This window comes from Anolis carolinensis, unplaced genomic scaffold (genome assembly GCF_035594765.1).
Source record: "Anolis carolinensis isolate JA03-04 unplaced genomic scaffold, rAnoCar3.1.pri scaffold_11, whole genome shotgun sequence".
NCBI lineage: Eukaryota > Metazoa > Chordata > Lepidosauria > Squamata > Dactyloidae > Anolis > Anolis carolinensis.
The window spans coordinates 2,412,909-2,433,314 of record NW_026943822.1 but is presented as its reverse complement, the minus strand read 5'-3'; the positions used below and the strand labels follow the sequence as shown (position 1 = coordinate 2,433,314).

At 42.2% G+C, this 20,406-nt stretch overlaps 1 protein-coding gene across 2 annotated transcripts in view; it reads left to right on the top strand.

The window, feature by feature from the left end:
- furin (furin, paired basic amino acid cleaving enzyme) overlaps positions 1 to 20,406 on the top strand; it is a 32,961-nt gene that overhangs the window by 2,377 nt on the left and 10,178 nt on the right. For both annotated transcript variants that reach the window (XM_062963536.1, XM_062963537.1), the window contains exons 2-5: positions 540 to 867; positions 3,814 to 3,912; positions 7,696 to 7,791; positions 20,203 to 20,331. In XM_062963536.1, coding sequence (XP_062819606.1) covers positions 691 to 867; positions 3,814 to 3,912; positions 7,696 to 7,791; positions 20,203 to 20,331 — 501 coding nt within the window. In that variant the 5' untranslated portion in view covers positions 540 to 690. The remainder of the gene's footprint in view (positions 1 to 539; positions 868 to 3,813; positions 3,913 to 7,695; positions 7,792 to 20,202; positions 20,332 to 20,406) is intronic.

Below are 20,406 nucleotides of genomic sequence, written 5' to 3'. Positions count from 1 at the left end.
ATTGTGCCACAGTCAGTGCCTGGCTGAGAGAGAGGAAGGGGCTTATTATTATTATTTATTGTGCCCCAATTGGAGCCTGGCTGAGAGAAAGAGGACAGGGGGCTCCAGCTTCAGAGAACCACCCCGCCCCCCTCAGCCCCTTGTTCTGCCAGGATAAAGGCAAGGGGCAATAGGGCGCTTTGGTGCTGCAGGGTCAATGGAGGGGAGACCAAGGTGAAGGGTCTCCTGTCTCTTGACGCTTTCCAACCCCCCCCCCCCCCCCGGCTCCTTTTTTTCCAGCACCAGGAAGGAAGGAACTATGATGCAAAGTGGTATATGCAAATATTCGTTGACATCCACAGACAGTCTGTGCCCTCTTGCCATGGAAGTTCCCAGAGTGCTTCAGGACTGTGCAAATAAAGGGAGGCAAATGTCCCCTTGTGTGTCCTTGTTACTGTGGGGGGGGGGGGGCGGCAAAAGGGGGTTGGACTAGATGGCCCATGTGGTCTCTTCCAATTCTATGCTTCTCTCTTCCTGACTGTGTCCTTTCTCACCTTCAGGTGCTGCGTGGGATCGGGGCCATTCCTTGGAGAGAGACTGCTTCCCCCCCCCTCCCTTGACCCTATGCTCCCCCCTTGGACACCCCGAGGCCTCCTCTAAGGAGCCCCCCCTCCCTCCCTGCTGCCCCCTCCCTCCCCCTTGCCGGTGCCCATGGATCTGCGGCCCCCCCGGCTGCTGTGGTGGTGCACCCTCATGGCCGCCCTGGGCAGAGGCGCACCCCAGGGCCCCCCTCGCGTCTATACCAACACCTGGGCCGTGAGGGTCCCAGCGGGGCCCCAGGAGGCCCAGCGCATTGCCCGGAAGCACGGCTTCCTCCATGGGGGACAGGTGAGTCACACCCCATGGGTCCCTTTTAGCGGGGAGGGGACCGCTACTGCCCTTGCCCTCATGTGGGCATGGGAGAAAAGCCCCCTGTTGACTTCTCACTGTGTAACAAAATTCAAAAAATGTTCTGTTCCTGGCTTGAAACTGTTATGTCCTGTTTAATTGTGCAGTCCTTACTTTGAAAGTACAGTAGAGTCTCACTTATCCAAACTAAACTGGCCGGCAGAACCTTGGATAAGCGAATATCTTGGATTTTTTTTTCGTGTCAGGAGCAATCGGAGTTGTTTCTGGAGTGAGAGAATTGGCCGTCTGCAAGGACATTGCCCAGGGGACGCCCAGATGTTTTGATGTTTTACCATCCTTGTGGGAGGCTTCTCTTATGTCCCAATATCTTGGATAATAAAGAGGGATTAAGGAAAAGCCTATTAAACATCAAATTAGGTTAGGATTTTACAAATTAAGCACCAAAACATCATGTTCTACAACAAATTTGACAGAAAAAGTAGTTCAATAAGCAGTAATGCTTATCACAATGTGTTGAAATCATTGACTACAAAAATGTGTTGGATAATCCAGAACATTGGATAAGTGAGACTCTACTGTACCTCCAGAAGAGAACCCCCTTCCACCCCAGCAGCTTACTTTTCCTTCATTAAATATTATACAAAAATGCAATAATGTTATGTTGTAATTACTGTATTTATGAATTTAGCACAAAAATATCATGATATATTGAAAACATCCAAGTGAGTCTTGGATAAGTGAGACTCTACTGTAGTTGTTCTACTCCAGAAACTTCCTTTTTGTGGCTGCCACAAACTAGGGAGGATTGAATGAGACAGACATTCTTTGAAAAACGTGTGGTTTTTTTATTTACCTTGAGCCTCTGTGATGTTTACTTGATGGCAGTATGTGCCCTCTTTTTTTCAACCTGATGTAAATGTTGCTTATGTACACATGCTCATAATATTGATTGCTAGCATTCTGGCTAAATCATAGGTGTGGCAGAATGTCCCTCCCCACTAAAAGTGTAATAAACTTTCCCCATGTTTTTATGAAAGAATCTATGAGGAAATGCCATTTATAACCCAGGAACATAAATCATAGTGTTACACAGTGAAACTTCCTTGATGTTACTGAGTGTTAACAAATCAAAGTACAGTAGAGTTTCACTTATCCAACATAAACGGACCGGCAGAACGTTGGGTAAGTGAATAGGTTGGATAATAAGGAGGGATTAAGGAAAAGCCTATTAATCATCAAATTTGGTTATGATTTTACAAATTAAGCACCAAAACATCATGTTATACAACAAATTTGACAGAAAAAGTAGTTCATTACACATTAATGCTATGTAGTAATTACTCTATTTACGAATTTAGCACCAAAATATCATGATATATTGAAAACATTGACTACAAAAATGCGTTGGATAATCCAGAATGCTGGATATGTGAGACTCTACTGTACCTCCAGAAGAGCACCCCCTCCCACCCCAGCAGCTTACTTTTCCTTCATTAAATATTATTGAATTTTTTCACAGAAGTAAAAACACAAAACAAAATAATCCCCAATCTACCTAGATGTCATTATTATAAAGACATTTTTAGTATCCTGATAACACAATCCTTCTAATTATTTGGAACTCATTGGACATTAGATTTAATGTCTAATTTACCGGCAACCACACTGACCAGGGAATCTGCTTGGGTTGAGCTAGTGGGGGTGGCGTTGAGAGCAGCCCCCTCCCCATTTCTTCTGGAGGCTTCCCGTTGAAATGTGTGGGCCTTCGGATTGCCTTGTGAAATATGATTATGGATACCTGCCATAGATGTGGGCAAAACGTCAGGAGAGAATACTTCTGGAACATGGCCATACAGCCCAAAAAACATACAACGACCCTATGAATTATTCATAGCCATGACCCCCAAGGGAATGCCCCATTTCTGTCCTGGGACCAAGGGCATTCGGTGGCGCAATGGGTTAAACCCTTGTGCCGGCAGGACTGTTGACCGACAGGTTGGTGGTTCAAATCCAGGGAGAACGGGTGAGCTCCCTCTGTCAGCTCCAGCTCCCCACGTGGGGACATGAGAGAAGCCTCGCACAGGATGGTAAAACATCAAACATCGGGGCGTTCCCTGGGTAGCATCCTTGCAGATGGCTAATTCTCTCACACCAGAAGGGACTTGCAGTTTCTCAAGTCACTCCTGATATGAAAAAAAGGGCGGCATTTTAGGACTCAGGACATTTCCCCCCCCCCTTCTTGCCTTTGTGGAGGATAAGGATCAGCTAATGCCTGTCCCCTTGCAGCCTGTCTCATTTGGCTTCTTTTGGGGTTTTATTTAAAGATTAAGGATTTGCATCAGAATCTCCTTAGCATCTGGACTAATGGGGAGGAGAACAGGCCCAGTTGGAGGTCGTTTGGGGAGGGAGCAGAGGAGACCGACTGGTGCGCAACCATGTGACGGACCCCCTTGGATCAGGGCCGCCGCTGCAGCTGGCCCTTCGGGAGAACAGCTGTATTTATTTATTTATTTATTTATTATTTAATACATTTATATCCTGCCCTTCTCACCCTGAAGGGGACTCAGAGCGGCTTACAAATTAAATTTACATACCATATTATATTATTAGCATAGCACAATACTGACAATAAATTACCATATTGTACTATATCTATATATTGTAATATTATTAATAATATTACATGTAATATATAATATATAATTAATAGTATTATATTGTATTAGTATTATATTGTATTACAACATAATATCAATTTTATATGCATATACAATATATTATAATATATATTATTGTAAATTATATTGTATATATGCATGTGTGTAGACATATATATATACACACACACACACATTTAGGCTCTTGGGGGGGGGGGTCTGCTTGGGGGAACTTCCATGTCTCACCCTTCTTCTTCCTGTGTCTTAGATCATCGGAGACTATTACCACTTCTCTCACCGGGCCGTGGCTAAGCGCTCCCTCTCCCCACACCGGTCCTGGCACGGTGCGTTGGCCAGAGAGCCACAGGTGAGTGTGCGCATGTATGTGTGTGTGTGTGTGGGGGGGGGGGGAGTTCAGACTCTTGTGATATTGGTTATATTGGAAATAACTGCACCCAGTCTCTGGGCACATATTCCTTTGGAAATAATAGCAATCATAACCTTATTGAAAAGGAAAAATGATGTCATATCCGTTTGACAAATGTGAGTCTCAATGAACATGTGGAGACTACCTTTTGAAAACCACTAGTCAAGAAAAGCATGACCTTATTAGATGTCATTCCTTTGAACAAGTGATATCCATAAGCATTCATGTAATGGCACACAGGTAACTGTTGTTAAACTGAAGAACCATACCTTTGAACTGCCAAGGACAGAGACATGCCACTGCAAACTATTTGGTTAGCAGAGGATGGTGGTTTCTTTGAAGTTGAAATTGCAGTTGTAATTGTAATTGCCCAAAAATATACACCCCCTTGAAAACTCTTAGTTTTAATTATGCACTCAGAGATTTAAAAAAGTCTTATTTGAAAAATAACATATTTTGTTTACTCACAAACATCTTGAATTAATTCACCATACAGGCACATTTCTTACTAAAGTTCAGTTATCTTTATGTATAGTTGTACTTAATGAAGTCCAAAAGTCATACTTCTCTACTGAAGTCCAAACAACAACATGCATCCACATCCACTGACATGTAAAGCAGACAGACTACAAAATGGAGTCTTGTGTCTGAACATGCTCAGTACAATCACATGTCTATAACCCCTCCCACACTAAAGAGGTACAGTTAAACTGGCAAATCAGCATACATATAGAATACAGGTTAGCAAATATATACATTAACAAATAGTGAAAGGCTTGGGAGGTTGCTATTTCCAACAGTTAAGGTGGACTGAGAGAAAATGTCAGCCTCCCCTCCGTAAGGTCTGTGGATTCAGAAATGTCTTGATCTTTGGCTGGCAACCCCACCCCACCTGCTTCGGCAAGGCCTGGACGGACCACTCTTAGCAACAGAAGCATCAATGTTCTCTTAATTGGCTTCCATTCAGCTGCCCTTTAATGCCATGATTGTGTTGTGTGTGTTTTGGCTCAGGGCTCCTTCACTGATGTGTGATGATTAGCTGCCCTTGGGATGGAAAGTGGGATGTGAACCAAAGACAACAAGCCAACGGGGCAGGTCGAGGAGGGTTGGGGAGCGGGACTCCAGGGCCAGTGTGGGCCTCCTGGCTTGGCTCCAAAGTCCTGCACTGAGGTCAGGGTCCCCAAGGCCAGGCATTATTATTATTATTATATGGTTACTAGCTGTGCCCTGCCACGCGTTGTTGTGGCGTTGTCTGGTGGTGTTGGTGAAAAATTGTTGAGGTAGTGGTGGTATTAAATGTCTGTTGTATGGTTGTCTTTATTTTCAGTATGCACACTGAAGTGGATTATATGGCAGTGTGGACTCAAGAGAATCCAGTTCAAAGCAGATAATATAAGATTCTAAATGGGTCTCCTAAATGCCATATAATCCAGTTAAAATCTGATAATCTGTGGAAGAGGCCTAAGTGAGACCTAACTGTGCCTGTCCCCTGGGCTGAGTAGGTTGCTAGGAGACCAAGTGGGCGGAGCTTAGCCTTCAAACTGGCAGCAATTGTATAAAAACTATTATTACTTTCCCTGTAATTAGGACTTTATTTTTCTTTTCTTTTTGTTGTATCAACCTAGAGCTGTGAATGATGGGTTGTGTTGTCAAATTTCGAGGTTGGGGGGCCTGTAGTTTTGTTGTTTTGTCCGCTGCCCTGATGCCATCACTCTTTTATATATATAGATTTGAGTCTCCACAAGGAGACTCGAAGCTTCCACGGGGCTTCCTTGCTGGGCTTCGGGCCTCTGTGCATGGGCCCCAAGGGGGGAGCCTGGCCATCAAGCCTTTCAGTCTCCTTGTGGAGAGAAAAAGCGGGGTATAAATAAACATAATCATCATAATATTTTTTGAATAAATTTTTATTGGTTTTACAAAGGGACGTGCAAATAGTTAAAAAAAAAAAGAGGTACGGAGATACCTGTGGGGGAAGGAGGTTGGTATGGGCTTGTGTGGGATGTAGAAAAAGTCTAGGGGGGTATCTGTTGACTTCCTTCCTCTATCTTCAAGTTGTATGATTTCTGTTTGAAAAAAGAAAGTTCATTTTATTCTTCCGGTTTCCCATAATTCTTCCTACTGGGAATGTTGGATTTTGAAAGAGATAAAAACAAAGATATTTTATTCAACTACAGTAGAGTCTCACTTATCCAAGATAAACGGGCTGGCAGAAGGTTGGATAAGCGAAAATGTTGGATAATAAGGAGGGATTAAGGAAAAGCCTATTAAACGTCAAATTATGTTATGATTTTACAAATCAAGCACCAGAAGCATCATGTTTTTCAACAAATCGACAGATAAAACAGTCCAAAACATGGTAACGTTATGTAGTAATTACTGTATTTATGAATTTAGCACCAAAACATTGCAATATATTGAAAACATTGACTACTAAAACATTGGCTACTAACAAACTGACTACAAATACAGTAGAGTCTCACTTATCCAACATAAACGGGCAGGCAGAATGTTGGATAAGCGAATATGTTGGATAATAAGGAGAGATTAAGGAGAAGCCTATTAAACATCAAAATAGGTTATGATTTTACAAATTAAGCACCAAAACATTATGTCACACAACAAATTTGACAGAAAAAGTAGTTCATTACACATTAATGCTATGTAGTAATTACTGTATTTACGAATTTAGCACCAAAATATCATGATATATTGAAAACATTGACTACAAAAATGTGTTGGATAATCCAGAACGTTGGATAAGTGAGACTCTACTGTAAATATAGAATTGCATAAAATAAACTTACAGTAGCGACATTGTTGGAAATTAAATCCATAAAAAGTTCAATCCTTGCTGTCTAGAGAAACAGTTTTTGATTGGGGCAGGAGGCAAACTATGTTGGATAATCCGGAATGTTGGATAAACGGATGTTGGATAAGTGAGACTCTACTGTATTTGGTAACAGTGGCCAGAATAGTATATGCGAGGAATTGGAAGATCAAAGAACCGCCTACGTCAGATGACTGGATTACGAAAGTTTTAGAGATAATGAAAATGGACATTTTAACTTAACAATTGAAAGACACACAGGGAATCCCAAAAAACCAAACTGATTGGACCCCAATAAAAGACTATCTTAAAATAAACAAAGAAAAATGAATTTTCAGATTTAACCAGGGAAACGCACTGGGAGAAGAACCGGATATGGAAACGTCGAAAGGGAAATCATCATAATATTAAATAAACTAGCTGTGCCCGGCCACACGTTGCTGTGGCAAAGTGGTGGTGGTATTGGTTAAAAATTGTTGTGTAATTTTTATTTGACGTTATTTGCAATTTTTTATTAATTTTATTGTAAGTTATATTTTATTTATTATATTTTATTATTTTCTTGTATTATTTTTTAGTTATTTTCTGTTATTATAGTATTTTATTGTATTAATTTTTAGTGTTTTTATTATTTTTTATTGGGTTGCTAGGAGACCAAGTTGGAGGAGCTTAGCCTTCTAACTGGCAGCAATTGGATAAAAGCAATTATTCCTCTCTCTCAAATTAGGTCTTTATTTTTCTTTTCTTTTTGTTGTATCAACCTAGAGGTGTGGATGATGGGTTGTGTTGTCAAATTTCGAGGTTGGGGGGCCTGTAGTTTTGTTGTTTTGTGGGTTGCCGTGATGCCATCACTCTTTTATATATATAGATAATTGTTCCCACCTCCCTCTCCTCAGGTGCACTGGCTGGAGCAGCAAGTGGCCAAGCGCCGGAGCAAACGGGACGCCTTCCTGGAGCCCACAGACCCCAAATTCCCACAGCAATGGTACCTGGTAAGTGCCCTCCACACAAGGGAGGAAGGGATCTGTATCTGCATGTGGTTTGCTAATTGCACAGAGGCCGAGAGGAAGGCACTCCAGAGGGTGACCCACTACTGCCCAGTGAATATGGTTTGCCCTCTCCCCTCTCTGGAAGAACTTAATAATTACCACTGCCTTCAAAAAACTCAGGATATTCTTAAGGATCCATTTCACTCTGGATATTCTTTCTTTTTTTGAATTATTACTTTCTAGCAGACGGGATAAGATAATAAAAACAAATAATAATTTTTAATAATAATAATTTTATTTTTGTATGCCGCCTCCATCTCCCCAACGGGGACTCAGAGTGGCTCACATATCATACAATCATATAATATCATCAATAGTTAAGACATCAAAGAATGCATTTAAAAACAAATTAACAAGTCATGATTTAAAATAGACATACTGTATATACTCGAGTATAAGCCTAGTTTTTCAGCCCTTTTTTTAAGACTGAAAAAGCCCCCCTCGGCTTATACTCAGGTGAGGGTCCTGGTTGGCTTATATTTGGGTCAGCTTATATTCGAGAATATATGGTACATTTATTATTTTTCTCTATTATTATTGGTATTATTACATTTATTATTTTTCTCTATTTTTGTTGCTACTATTACATTTATTTTACCCTATTTTTATTATTAGTAATAATACATTTATTATTTCACTCTGATCTTATTATTATTATTATTATTGCATTTATTATTTTACTCTATTTATTATTACATGTATTATTTTCCTGTATTTATTATTATCATTATTATTATGTGCCTCGGCTTATATTCGGGTTGGCTTATACTCAAGTATATACGATAATTAAAATATTAAACAATCATCCAAGGCATTAAAAGGTCCAATATAGGACAACGATCTGGGCGACAGTCAAACTGATGAAGGGAGTGTCTATTACAGAATAGAACATACATCAAATAGCGACAACAAGCTGGGAAGATAAATCTGAATGAAAATCAAACTATAAAGTGACAGGGCAAGTTTCAATGTGGATATGGGCCAGGATATAACGGATTTGTCTACTCAAAAGCACAACGAAACAACCATGTTTTTAATTGCTTCCGGAAGACAGTGAGGGTCGGAGCTAACCTAATCTCCCTGGGGAGGGAATTCCATCTAATTCAATCTCAGGTCTGTGACTATATTGAACTGTATGTAAATGACAAAGTTGACATGGCCTGATTTAAGGATGAAGCATGAGGATCTCGGACGAATGGAATTAATTATATATATGTTTTTAAGGTTTTTATAATGTGTTTTAACAATGTTATTAATGGATCTGTTTATATTGTTTTGTTTTTATGATTGCATTTTGGGCATTAAATTTTGCCAATTTTTGTAAGCCGCCCTGAGTCCCCTCGGGTGAGAAGGGCGGGGTATAAATGTTGTAAATAAATAGTAATAATAATATGGCTTCACACCGATGTGGCATGAGAGATATGCAATAGTGATTTGAATATGGAAGGATTGGTGTTTTGCTTTGTGATTTTACATATATAATGTCCATTTGGGACGGCATTTAATTTTGTTGTACAATGACAATAAAGTTGTTTTATTCTTCTATCCTTCTGCCCCTTCCTGGCGTGAAGGTGGCCTTCTGTATGGAGAATGAGGGGGGGCATTGCGGGGGGCCCAGCCGGTGCCCTGATGTGACTGTGGCTGGCTGATCTCTTTCGGCAACTTTAATCACTCCTGCCGTAGGGATTAGGCTGAGCTGGTGAGTAAAGCCAAGCCCCCGCCCTCCCCACAATGCTGCTTTGCTACAGAGCCACAGAAGAAGGACCGGCTCCCTCTGGACTGGTCCGGAGCTGCCTGCCGTGCAGATCAATGGGAGGAAGAATTAAGCTGTGGGGAAAGTGCAACCTGGGCTGCCCCTAGACCTTTGTGGCTAACCTTCGTAATATAACATTTTAGCTACATTTTTATTTTAAGACTAGCTTATGGACTAGTTGCATGGGTTATTTGAAAAAGTCAAAATTTTAATTGTACAAAATGCATAAGGTTATGGGTGAACTACAACTCACATCATTCCAGGGTCACCCTCAGAACTCCATCAGTACTTAAAATTTGCTATGTTGGGCAAGTTTACTCTGGCTGCATCATGGGTGGGGTTCACTGCGCTCATTGGCTGTAGGGTAAGCTACAATTCCCACTATGGGGAGTCAGTCCCCTCAAACCCCTCCAGTAGGATGAGTTAGTCATGGGGGTTCTGGGTGCCAAGTTTGGTCCAGGTCCATCATCGGTGGAGGTCACAGTTTCCCTGGTTGTGGGTGAACTACAACTCCCAGAAAGGAAGGTCAGTCCCCATCCCCCCCCCAAACCCCTCCAGTAACGTATTTTATGGATTATTGTTAATGGTTTTAAATGTGTTGCTGTTTTTATTGATCTGTTCGGCATTGAATTTTGCCGGTTGTTGTTAGCCGCCCTGAGTCCCCTCGGGTGAGAAGGCCAGGGTAGAAATTTCACAAATAAATAAATACAGTAGAGTCTCACTTATCCAAGCCTCGCTTATCCAAGCCTCTGGATTATCCAAGCCATTTTTGTAGTCAATGTTTTCAATATAGCGTGATATTTTGGTGCTAAATTTGTAAATACAGTAATTACAACATAACATTACTGCGTATTGAACTACTTTTTCTGTCAAATTTGTTGTATAACATGATGTTTTGGTGCTTAATTTGTAAAATCATAACCTAATTTGATGTTTAATAGGCTTTTCCTTAATCTCTCCTTATTATCCAAGATATTCGCTTATCCAAGCTTCTGCTGGCCCGTTTAGCTTGGATAAGTGAGACTCTACTGTAGTGTAATTTCGGCATATCAGGTATGTCTGCCAAGTTTGGTCCAGATCCACCAGTGTTTGGGTTCACAGTGTTCTATGCATTTAGGTGAATTACAATTCCCCCAGATCAAGGTGAATTTTCCCCAAAAACCTCCACTAATTTTTGCTGGTCGTGGGGGCTCTGTATGTCAGGTTTGGTCAAATTCCATCTTTGTTGGAGTTCAGAGCACTCTTAGATTGCAGGTGAACTATACATCCCAGTACCTACAACTCCAAAAGGTCCAGGCCAATACCCTCAAAACTGCCCAGTATTCAAATTTTGGCCTATCGGGTATGTTTGCCAAGTTTGGTCCAGATCTATCATTGTTTAGGTTCATAGTGTGCTCTGGATGTAGGTGAACTACAACTCCTATCAATCGCTCCAAAGACCTCCAGTATTTTTTGTTGGTCATGGGGTTTCTGTGTGCCAAGTTAGTTCCAGGTCCATCATTGGTGGAGTTCAGAGTGCTCTTAGATTGAAGGTGAGCTATGCATCCCAGTCCTTACAAGTCCTATAAATCATGGTGAATTTTCCCCAAACCCCTCTAGTATGTACAGTTGCTGATCAATTCCTCTGTTTGCTGTGTGCCATAGAGAAGAATACGAAAAGGTTATGAGAGAGGCAGTGGGCGGGATCATGCAAATTTCACACCAGTGGCGAGAGTAAGGAACACTGGGGTGTCTGTGGTGGAGGAAATACATAAAATCTAGAATGGAATGGTCCTCTTATGAAAGCCTTCACTTTGGTGGTGGGCAGAATCGTGTTTGTGGAGGACATTTGGCAGGGCTCTTGGACATGTTCATGGCGCTCACTATAACTCGCAATGTCATTGAGGAGGGCCGTTGGTGTCTCCGGAGTAGTGGGAGCTATAGCTGTTTGTGGAGGCGGAAGCCTGTCTGTGTAAGTGGACACCACAGACACATACACACATACACATTTTTCACTTTTATTATGTGTATTGATTATTGACGATAACCACCTTGGGTCCCTAGAGTCCCATAAGAGAAAGGCAAGGTAGAAACTGGATGAAAGAGGAAATGAATATTTTGGCAGGAAAAGAGTTTCTGCCAAAAAAGAATATCTGACAAAGCAGTAGGAGCCTTGGAGTTTGGTGGAGTCTCCTTCTCTGGAGGTTCTTTCTCTGCAGAAAGACTCACCTTTTCCCAAGGCTGTGACTGTTGGGAAATCGCTGTCATCAACATAATCCATTCAAACGGGGAAAGAAACAAAATACTTTTTGTACCACGTCTAAAGTGTTGCAAGCCACCCCTGCAGCAGGCATATTGGCAAGCCTTCAGATTAACAATGACAAGTTCTTCAAGACCATGAAGAAAGGAAGCAGAAGGAATTGGGTAATTCCTGGAGTGTAAGCTGAGGATAATGGAGGAAGCCAGGGAGTTTCAGAAAAACATCTATTTCTGTTTTATTGACTATTCCAGGGGTCCCCAAACTGAGGCCCGGGGGCCGAATGCGGCCCTCCAAGGTCATTTACCTGGCCCCCGCCCTCAGTTTTATAATATAATATTTTATATCAGTTTTAATAATATAATATTTTATATCAGTTTTAATAATATAATATATTGTATATACATATAATATTGATAATAATATTATGTTATACAATATAATACTAATAATAATACCATATAATAATATTAATTATATGTTATATATTACATATTATATAATAGTATAGTGGTATAGTTCAATATAGTAATGTATAATGCTAATATTGTGCTATGCTAATAATATAATATATTGTATGTACATACAGCTGCTCTGAGTCCCTTTCGGGGTGAGAAGGGTGGGATATAAATGTAGTAAATAAATGCAGTAAATAAATAATTAATTTTAGACTTAGGCTCGGCCAAAGTCTGAAATGACTTGAAGGCACACAACAACAACAATCCTAATTAACTTGACTATCTCATTGGCCAGTAGCAGGCCCACACTTTCCATTGAAATCCTGATAGGTTTATGTTGGTTAACATTGTTTTCATTTTAAAATACTGTATTGTTCTTTCGTTGTTGTTGTTGCACTACAAATAAGACATGTGCAGTATGCATAGGAATTTTTTTGTATTTTTATCCAAATGATAATTCGGCCCCTCAACAGTCTGAAGGATAGTGGACCGGCCCTCTGCTTCAAAAGTTTGAGGACCCCTGGACTATTCTAAAGCCTTCAACTGTGTGGATCACAATAAATGGTGGCAAGTTCTTGGAGGTATGGGGAGACCAAGTCACCTTGTCTGTCTCCTGAGGAATCTGTATAAAGACCAAGCAGCCACAGTCAGAACAGACCACGGAACAGGAGACGAGTTCAAGATTGGGAAAGGAGTACGGCAGGGTTGTATACTTTCACCCAACCTATAGGCATCCATCAATCGCTTTTAGGGTGGCTGTGTTTTGTGTGGCAGCTATAAAAATAAGGAAGCCATTTATGGATGTTTTGCCTTTCCTGAAGCCAAATTGCTTTGGAATCATACATGGGTCTATTTTTTCCATAATTCTATGCAAAATAAGTTTCTCCAGAACTTTCTAAAGACAGCACAACAAGGAGATTGGTTACCTTTTTGGATCATTACGGTCTTTGCCTGGTTTCAAGATGGCTATGACTCTTGCTTTCCTCCAGAGTTTGGGGACCTGACAGGATGCAGTGCAGTTGTTCATCAGCTTCAGCAGCCAGCACCTTGCTTTTGGGCCAAAATTCTTAATTTGTTCTATCAGTGGATCATCTAGGACAGCTGCTTTGCCATTTTTACATTTGTTGAGCGCTGTGTACAATTCAATAGATGTAAAAAGTTCGTGAAGGTTGTTCTCATCTGGTTGTCTATTGGTTTCCTTCCTACTTTGGTGGCAAGGTTGGATTTCCCATTCTTCAGAAGTTGATGTGCTGTCTGGTCTACCATTATGTTGGCATGGGTATTAGTTTGTGAGGAATCATTGCTTAATTGATTTTAATGCCTTTTAAATTTATTTGTGTGTTTTTGTATTTGATATTATTGTATGTTGGTTTTATATCTGTAAGCCGCCCCGAGTCCCTCTGGGGAGATGGTGGCGGGGTACAAAAATAAAATTATTATTATTATTATTATTATTAACCGTCTTAACAGCCTCCACGGCTTCTGAGTGCTCCTTCCCATGTCGACTTCTGTTATCAGCTTTATCCACTGCTCTTTCTTGGCTTCAGAGATGGAGAACCAAATGCTCTGCGCTGCCTGAAGGGTTTACTCACTAAATGGTTCTTCATTGTGGAGCCTGTAATAGTTTCCCAACAGGAATCATGCCCTAAAGGTAGTGTGTTGTGCAGCCTCTCGCTATAGAAGCCCGTGAGCAAGTTTTTACTATTTTGATAAAGCACTCGTATTCTTCAGGGATTGGGGCGACCAATATGATTGTGGATGTTTGTGGATGATTTTAGCAGACTCGTTTTATTATCCATACTCACAGATTTTATAAGCAACATACATGAAGCTGTGTAGATTGACTCCATATTATGGACTTTCTGCTTTTAATGTGAATTTCTGATCCTAATGTTAATGCTTTTAAAAAAAAACCCCTCTGATTTTAATGTTTTAAAGTTTTACACTTGTGGTCTGTGACCGTTATAATAAAATGCATTCATGCATTCATCTGTGTGGGGTGATGGTGCCCTGGCACGTTGTGGCATTTGGGAGCCCCGCAAACATTGCTATGGGTCTGGTTTGGGCTGGTCCTGCCATTGCTGGGGCGAGCCATTTGTAAGTTCTTTGTGTGCTGACTCGGTTGTGGTTGGGTGCCTTCTAGTCGATCCCGGTCTGCAGCCACCTTGTCAGGGTTGACTGGGACTCCATAGGTGGGAATGGTCTGTCTAGTCCAACCTAGTCCTGGCGCTCCCTTTTTCCCTATTTATATATAATTTCTGAGCAGAGATGACTTCATAACCCATAATTGCTTCACCCTGAGTCTGGGTTTAAGCTTCTCATTGTCTCGTTTCTCCTAAACATTCCTAAAGAATTAACACACACTGTTTTAAAAAAGGCTTAAGTACACCTTTCAGACCAGATGAGAAAACTGATGGCTTATATCTTTTTGCTGACAACTGGAAAATTACCTGTTCTTTTTTTACGCCAACAGCACCTTACGTTTCTTACTCTTTGTAAGAGTAAATTTATATCTCAAACTGGCAGACTTTATTATTATGATTATCTTTATTTATACCCCACATTTCTCCCTGTGGGGACTCAAGGCAGCAAACAATCCCACATTCTAGAAAAAGGAGGAAATTTTGCAGTCACCACCACCAGGATCCCAGTAGAAAACATCATTGCCAATGTTGAATCAGCAATTTACCAGCTCCCTGAGGAAGAAGCAGAGGAGGTAAGAATGGAAACAGCAAGGATCCTGAGAAATGCAAAACTCCCCCCGAGCAACATAACGAGAAAAGAAAGACAGGCCATCAAAGATCTCAACTCAGATCCTGAAATCATCATTCTTCCAGCTGACAAGGGGAATGCCACAGTAATCATGGAAACAAAACAATACAAAGAAAAAATCAGACAACTTCTAGATCCCACAATTTACAAGAAACTGAAACAAGACCCCACTAACAAAATCACCAGAAAAACGAACACTCTAATCAAGAACTCCTCCATTAACTTTGACATACGCCAACAGCTGTGCAAATCAGAAGCCCTCCCACCCAGGCTTTACGGACTCCCCAAAATCCACAAGGACTCCATCCCACTCAGACCCATTGTAAGTGCCATTGGATCGCCGACTTACAACCTGGCAAAATTTCTGGCTACACAGCTACAAACCCACATTGGGCTCACTGCACATTATATCAAGGACTCTACACACTTTATAGAAAAGATCAGCAACCTCAATCTAAGCACCAAGGACATCCTGATCAGCTTTGATGTGGTGTCCCTTTTTACCAAAGTCCCAGTAGCTGACACCCTCACACTAATCAAACAAAACTTCCCAGAAGACATCACAGCCCTGTTTCACCATTGCCTCACCACTAGCTACTTTCAGTGGGACACTGGATTCTATGAACAGAAGGATGGAGTGGCCATGGGGAGCCCTCTCAGCCCAGTAGTAGCAAATTTCTATATGGAATACTTTGAAAAACAGGCCCTAGAAACAGCACCAAAAAAGCCAACTGTTTGGTTCAGATACGTAGATGACACCTTCACAATTTGGAGCCATGGAGAGGAAGAACTCAGCAAGTTCCTGGACCATCTTAACAGCATCCACCCAAACATCCAATTCACCATGGAAAAAGAAAAGGAAGGAAAACTGCCATTTCTAGATGTTCTGGTCATCCGCAAACCCAATCAACAATTGGGCCACACAGTTTACAGAAAACCTACACACACAGATAGATACCTTCATAAAAACTCCAACCATCACCCAAGTCAAAAAAGGAGCACAATCAAAGCCCTGACAGACCGTGCACAAAGAATCTGCGAACCTCACCTCCTCCAAGGTGAACTCAACCACCTAAACTGGGCTCTACAGGCCAATGGATACTCCACCACAGACATCAGAAGAGCTGCAAGGCCAAGAACAAGCCATGAGAGTCAAGACAAAGATCCACCCAGAGGAAAGGTGTCCTTACCATACATCAAGGGAACTACTGACCGCATAGGGAAGCTGATGAAGAAGCACAACCTACAAACTATCTACAGACCCACGAAGAAAATCCAACAAATGCTACGGTCAGCGAAGGACAAGAGGGATCCTCTCTCTTCTGCAGGAGTCTACCGGATACCATGCAGCTGTGGACAAGTCTACATAGGGACCACCAAACGCAGCGCCCAAACAAGAGTCAAAGAACATGAAAGGCACTGCAGACTAATTCAACCAGAGAAATCAGCCATAGCAGAGCATTTGATGAACCAGCCTGGACACAGAATACTATTTGAGAACACAAAAATGCTGGACCATTCTAACAACTATCATGTCAGACTACACAGAGAAGCCATTGAAATCCACAAGCATGTGGACAACTTCAACAAAAAGGAAGAAACCATGAAAATGAACAAAATCTGGCTACCAGTATTACAAAACTCAAAAATCAGAACAGTAAATAAAAAGCAATACTCTGAAAACAGAGGATTTCCAGACATGAATCAACCAAGGGCAGTTAACGACTCTAAACAAAGGATGCCCCAGAGGCAGGAAGAAGACAGCAGATAAGCTTTTCAATGCTAATTTAAGTGATTAACTACACAACATTCATACTGACCTCTCTCACCCTAGACTTTCCACAGATATATATTAACCTCTTTGCTTAGTTTTCTCCATACCTCACAACCTCTGAGGATGCCTGCCATAGATGTGGGCGAAACGTCAGGAGAGAATGCTTCTGGAACATGGCCACACAGCCCGAAAGACATACAACAACCCTGCAATCCCACATTAGACAAGTGTAATAGCCATGAGGAGAGGCGGGTAAGAAATACAATATTATTATTTTACTGACACAAAAACATAGTATGACACAACAAACAAGATGTATAGACTGGATTTCGTATCACAAAATCACAAGTCAAACACTTCCCAAACGTTTAGGACTGTATAATGTATTTTCGAATGATGCGTGCAGATTCCTGTAAAGTGGCCTTTTGTGGTTGACAGATCATGATTTTCTCAATGTTTATTGTTTTCAAATGCCAGATGAGATCTTTTGGCACGGCACCCAGTGTGCCAGTTACCACTGGGACCACCTGTTCTGGTTTATGCCAGAGCCTTTGCAGTTCAGTCTTGATAATGGCTGGGTTTTTCCTGTTGGTTTTCGTCATAGAATCATAGAATCATAGAATAGTAGAGTTGGAAGAGACCACATGGGCCATCTAGTCCAACCCCCTGCTAAGAAGCAGGAAATCGCATTCAAAGCACCCCCGACAGATGGCCATCCAGCCTCTGCTTAAAAGCCTCTAAGGAAGGAGCCTCCACCACGGCCCCGGGGAGAGAGTTCCACTGTCGAACAGCCCTTCTCACAGTGAGGAAGTTCTTCCTGATGTTCAGGTGGAATCTCCTTTCCTGTAGTTTGAAGCCATTGTTCCGTGTCCTAGTCTGCAGGGCAGCAGAAAACAAGCTTGCTCCCTCTTCCCTATGACTTCCCTTCACGTATTTGTACATGGCTATCATGTTTCCTCTCAGCCTTCTCTTCTGCAGGCTAAACATGCCCAGCTCTTTAAGCCGCTCCTCATAGGGCTTGTTCTCCAGACCTTTGATCATTTTAGTTGCCCTCCTCTGGACGCTTTCCAGCTTGTCAACATCTCCCTTCAACTGTGGTGCTCAAAATTGGACACAGTATTCCAGGTGTGGTCTGACCAAGGCAGAATAGAATAAGGGGGAGCATAACTTCCCTGGATCTAGACGCTATTCCCCTATTGATGCAGGCCAGAATCCCATTGGCTTTTTTAGCAGCCGCATCACATTGTTGGCTCATGTTTAACTTGTTGTCCACAAGGACTCCAAGGTCTTTTTCGCACACACTGCTGTCAAGCCAGGCGTCCCCCATTCTGTATCTTTGATTTCCATTTTTTCTGCCGAAGTGAAGTATCTTGCATTTGTCCCTGTTGAACTTCATTTTGTTAGTTTTGGCCCATCTCTCTAGTCTGTCAAGATCGTTTTGAATTCTGCTCCTGTCTTCTGGAGTGTTAGCTATCCCTCCCAGTTTTGTGTCGTCTGCAAACTTGATGATCGTGCCTTCTAACCCTTCGTCTAAGTCGTTAATAAAGATGTTGAACAGAACCGGGCCCAGGACGGAGCCCTGCTTGTGGCACTCCACTTGTCACTTCTTTCCATGATGAAGACGACGCATTGGTGAGAATCACCCTTTGGGTTCGTTCGCTTAGCCAATTACAGATCCACCTAACCGTACTTTTGTCTAGCCCACATTTTACTAGTTTGTTTGCCAGAAGGTCGTGGGGGACTTTGTCGAAGGCCTTACTGAAATCCAGGTAGGCTACATCCACAGCATTCCCTGTATCGACCCAACTCGTAACTCTATCGAAAAAAGAGATCAGATTAGTCTGGCATGACTTGTTTTTGGTAAATCCGTGTTGACTATTAGCAATGACCGCATTTGTTTCTAAGTGTTCGCAGACCACTTCCTTAATGATCTTTTCCAGAATTTTGCCTGGTATTGATGTGAGGCTGACCGGACGGTAATTGTTTGGGTCGTTCTTTTTTCCCTTTTTGAAGATAGGGACCACATTCGCCCTCCTCCAATCTGCTGGGACTTCTCCCGTTCTCCAAGAACTCTCAAAGATAATTGCCAGTGGTTCTGAAATAACTTCCGCTAGTTCCTTCAGTACTCTTGGGTGTAGCTGATCTGGCCCTGGGGACTTGAATTCGTTTAGAGAGGCCAGGTGTTCCTGGACAACGTGTCTCCCTATTTGGGGTTGGATTTCCCCCAATCCTTCGTCCATTCCGTGTTGCTGAGGTTGAAGATGGCTTTCTTTTTCTGAGAAGACCGAGGCAAAGAAGGCATTGAGCAGTTCTGCCTTTTCCCTGTCCCCTGTCGCCATCACCCAATTTGACTGTCAGCTGGTATGGCAACGTCAATAACCCAAACTCTTTTATTTTCCACAACTGTGAGCTCTGTGTATTATGTTCCAAAATGTTGTCAGTCTGGATTTCAAGTCCCACAATATTTTTGCATGCTCATTTTCCACTACGTTTACAGGTTTGTGATCCCACCAGTTCTTTACTACTGGCAGGTGGTACTTGTGACATAAGTTCCAGTGAATCATTTGGGCCACATAGTTGTGCCTCTGTTTGTAGTCCGTCTGTGCGATTTTCTTACAGTAGCTGTGGATATGATCATTTGTTTCATCAGCTTATTATTTGATATACAACAAGATTAGTACACAGCAAACAAGATCACTATGCTGGATCACATGTCAGCCGAGGCAACGGGGATTTCGGGAGGGGAGCAGCTAACTACCCACAAAAGGCGTGACTACAAGCCTCCTGACTGCTGTTTCCCCTCCCATTCCATGTGGCGCCTAGAAGCAGGGGCGCCTTGGTGTCTTCATTTTTAGGCCCGTTCCTGGAGTTATTTGGGGTGTTGATTCAGAACATTGCTTTGGGCAGACCACATCATCTGTACATTATTAAATATGATTTTCTGTAGGTGAGCAGATGGTGACTCTTGAGTGGCATATGTTCTGTATCAGAAACTAGAGCTGATGTGGTCTATCCAATGCATTTTTCTGAGTCAACAGCCCAAATAACCAAAGCAAATCTAACATTGACCAAAAACTGATTTGTAACCCTTTTGGTACTAATGTTGGAGATGGGTCCTTGGTTAAAGTGGTCCCTGGTCAGAAAAAGGTTGGGAACCACTGCTTTATCAGAATTACTACTCGGTACTTACTGTATTTCCATTTTCAAAGTGATAGTCTTCTTCCTAAGACCTGCCTTGAAGATGGGGAGTTGAGTTGTCAGGTTCTCAGTGCCCCCCCACCCCCAACCAGAAATCCCAGTTCAGCTGGAATTCTCTCCCCTTAAGTGCCTGCTTTCCTCCCCCCTCCTCTCTCACCTCCAGTCCAACCCCAACCAGAGGGACCTGAACGTGCAGGAGGCCTGGCAGCAGGGTTACACCGGGCGCGGCGTCGTGGTCTCCATCTTGGATGATGGCATTGAGAAGAACCACCCGGACCTCGAGGCCAATTATGTGAGTCGGAGGCCGGGCATGGCAGGGACCCTCTGCCTGGCAAGCTCAGCTCCAGCATGCGCATTCTTCCACTGG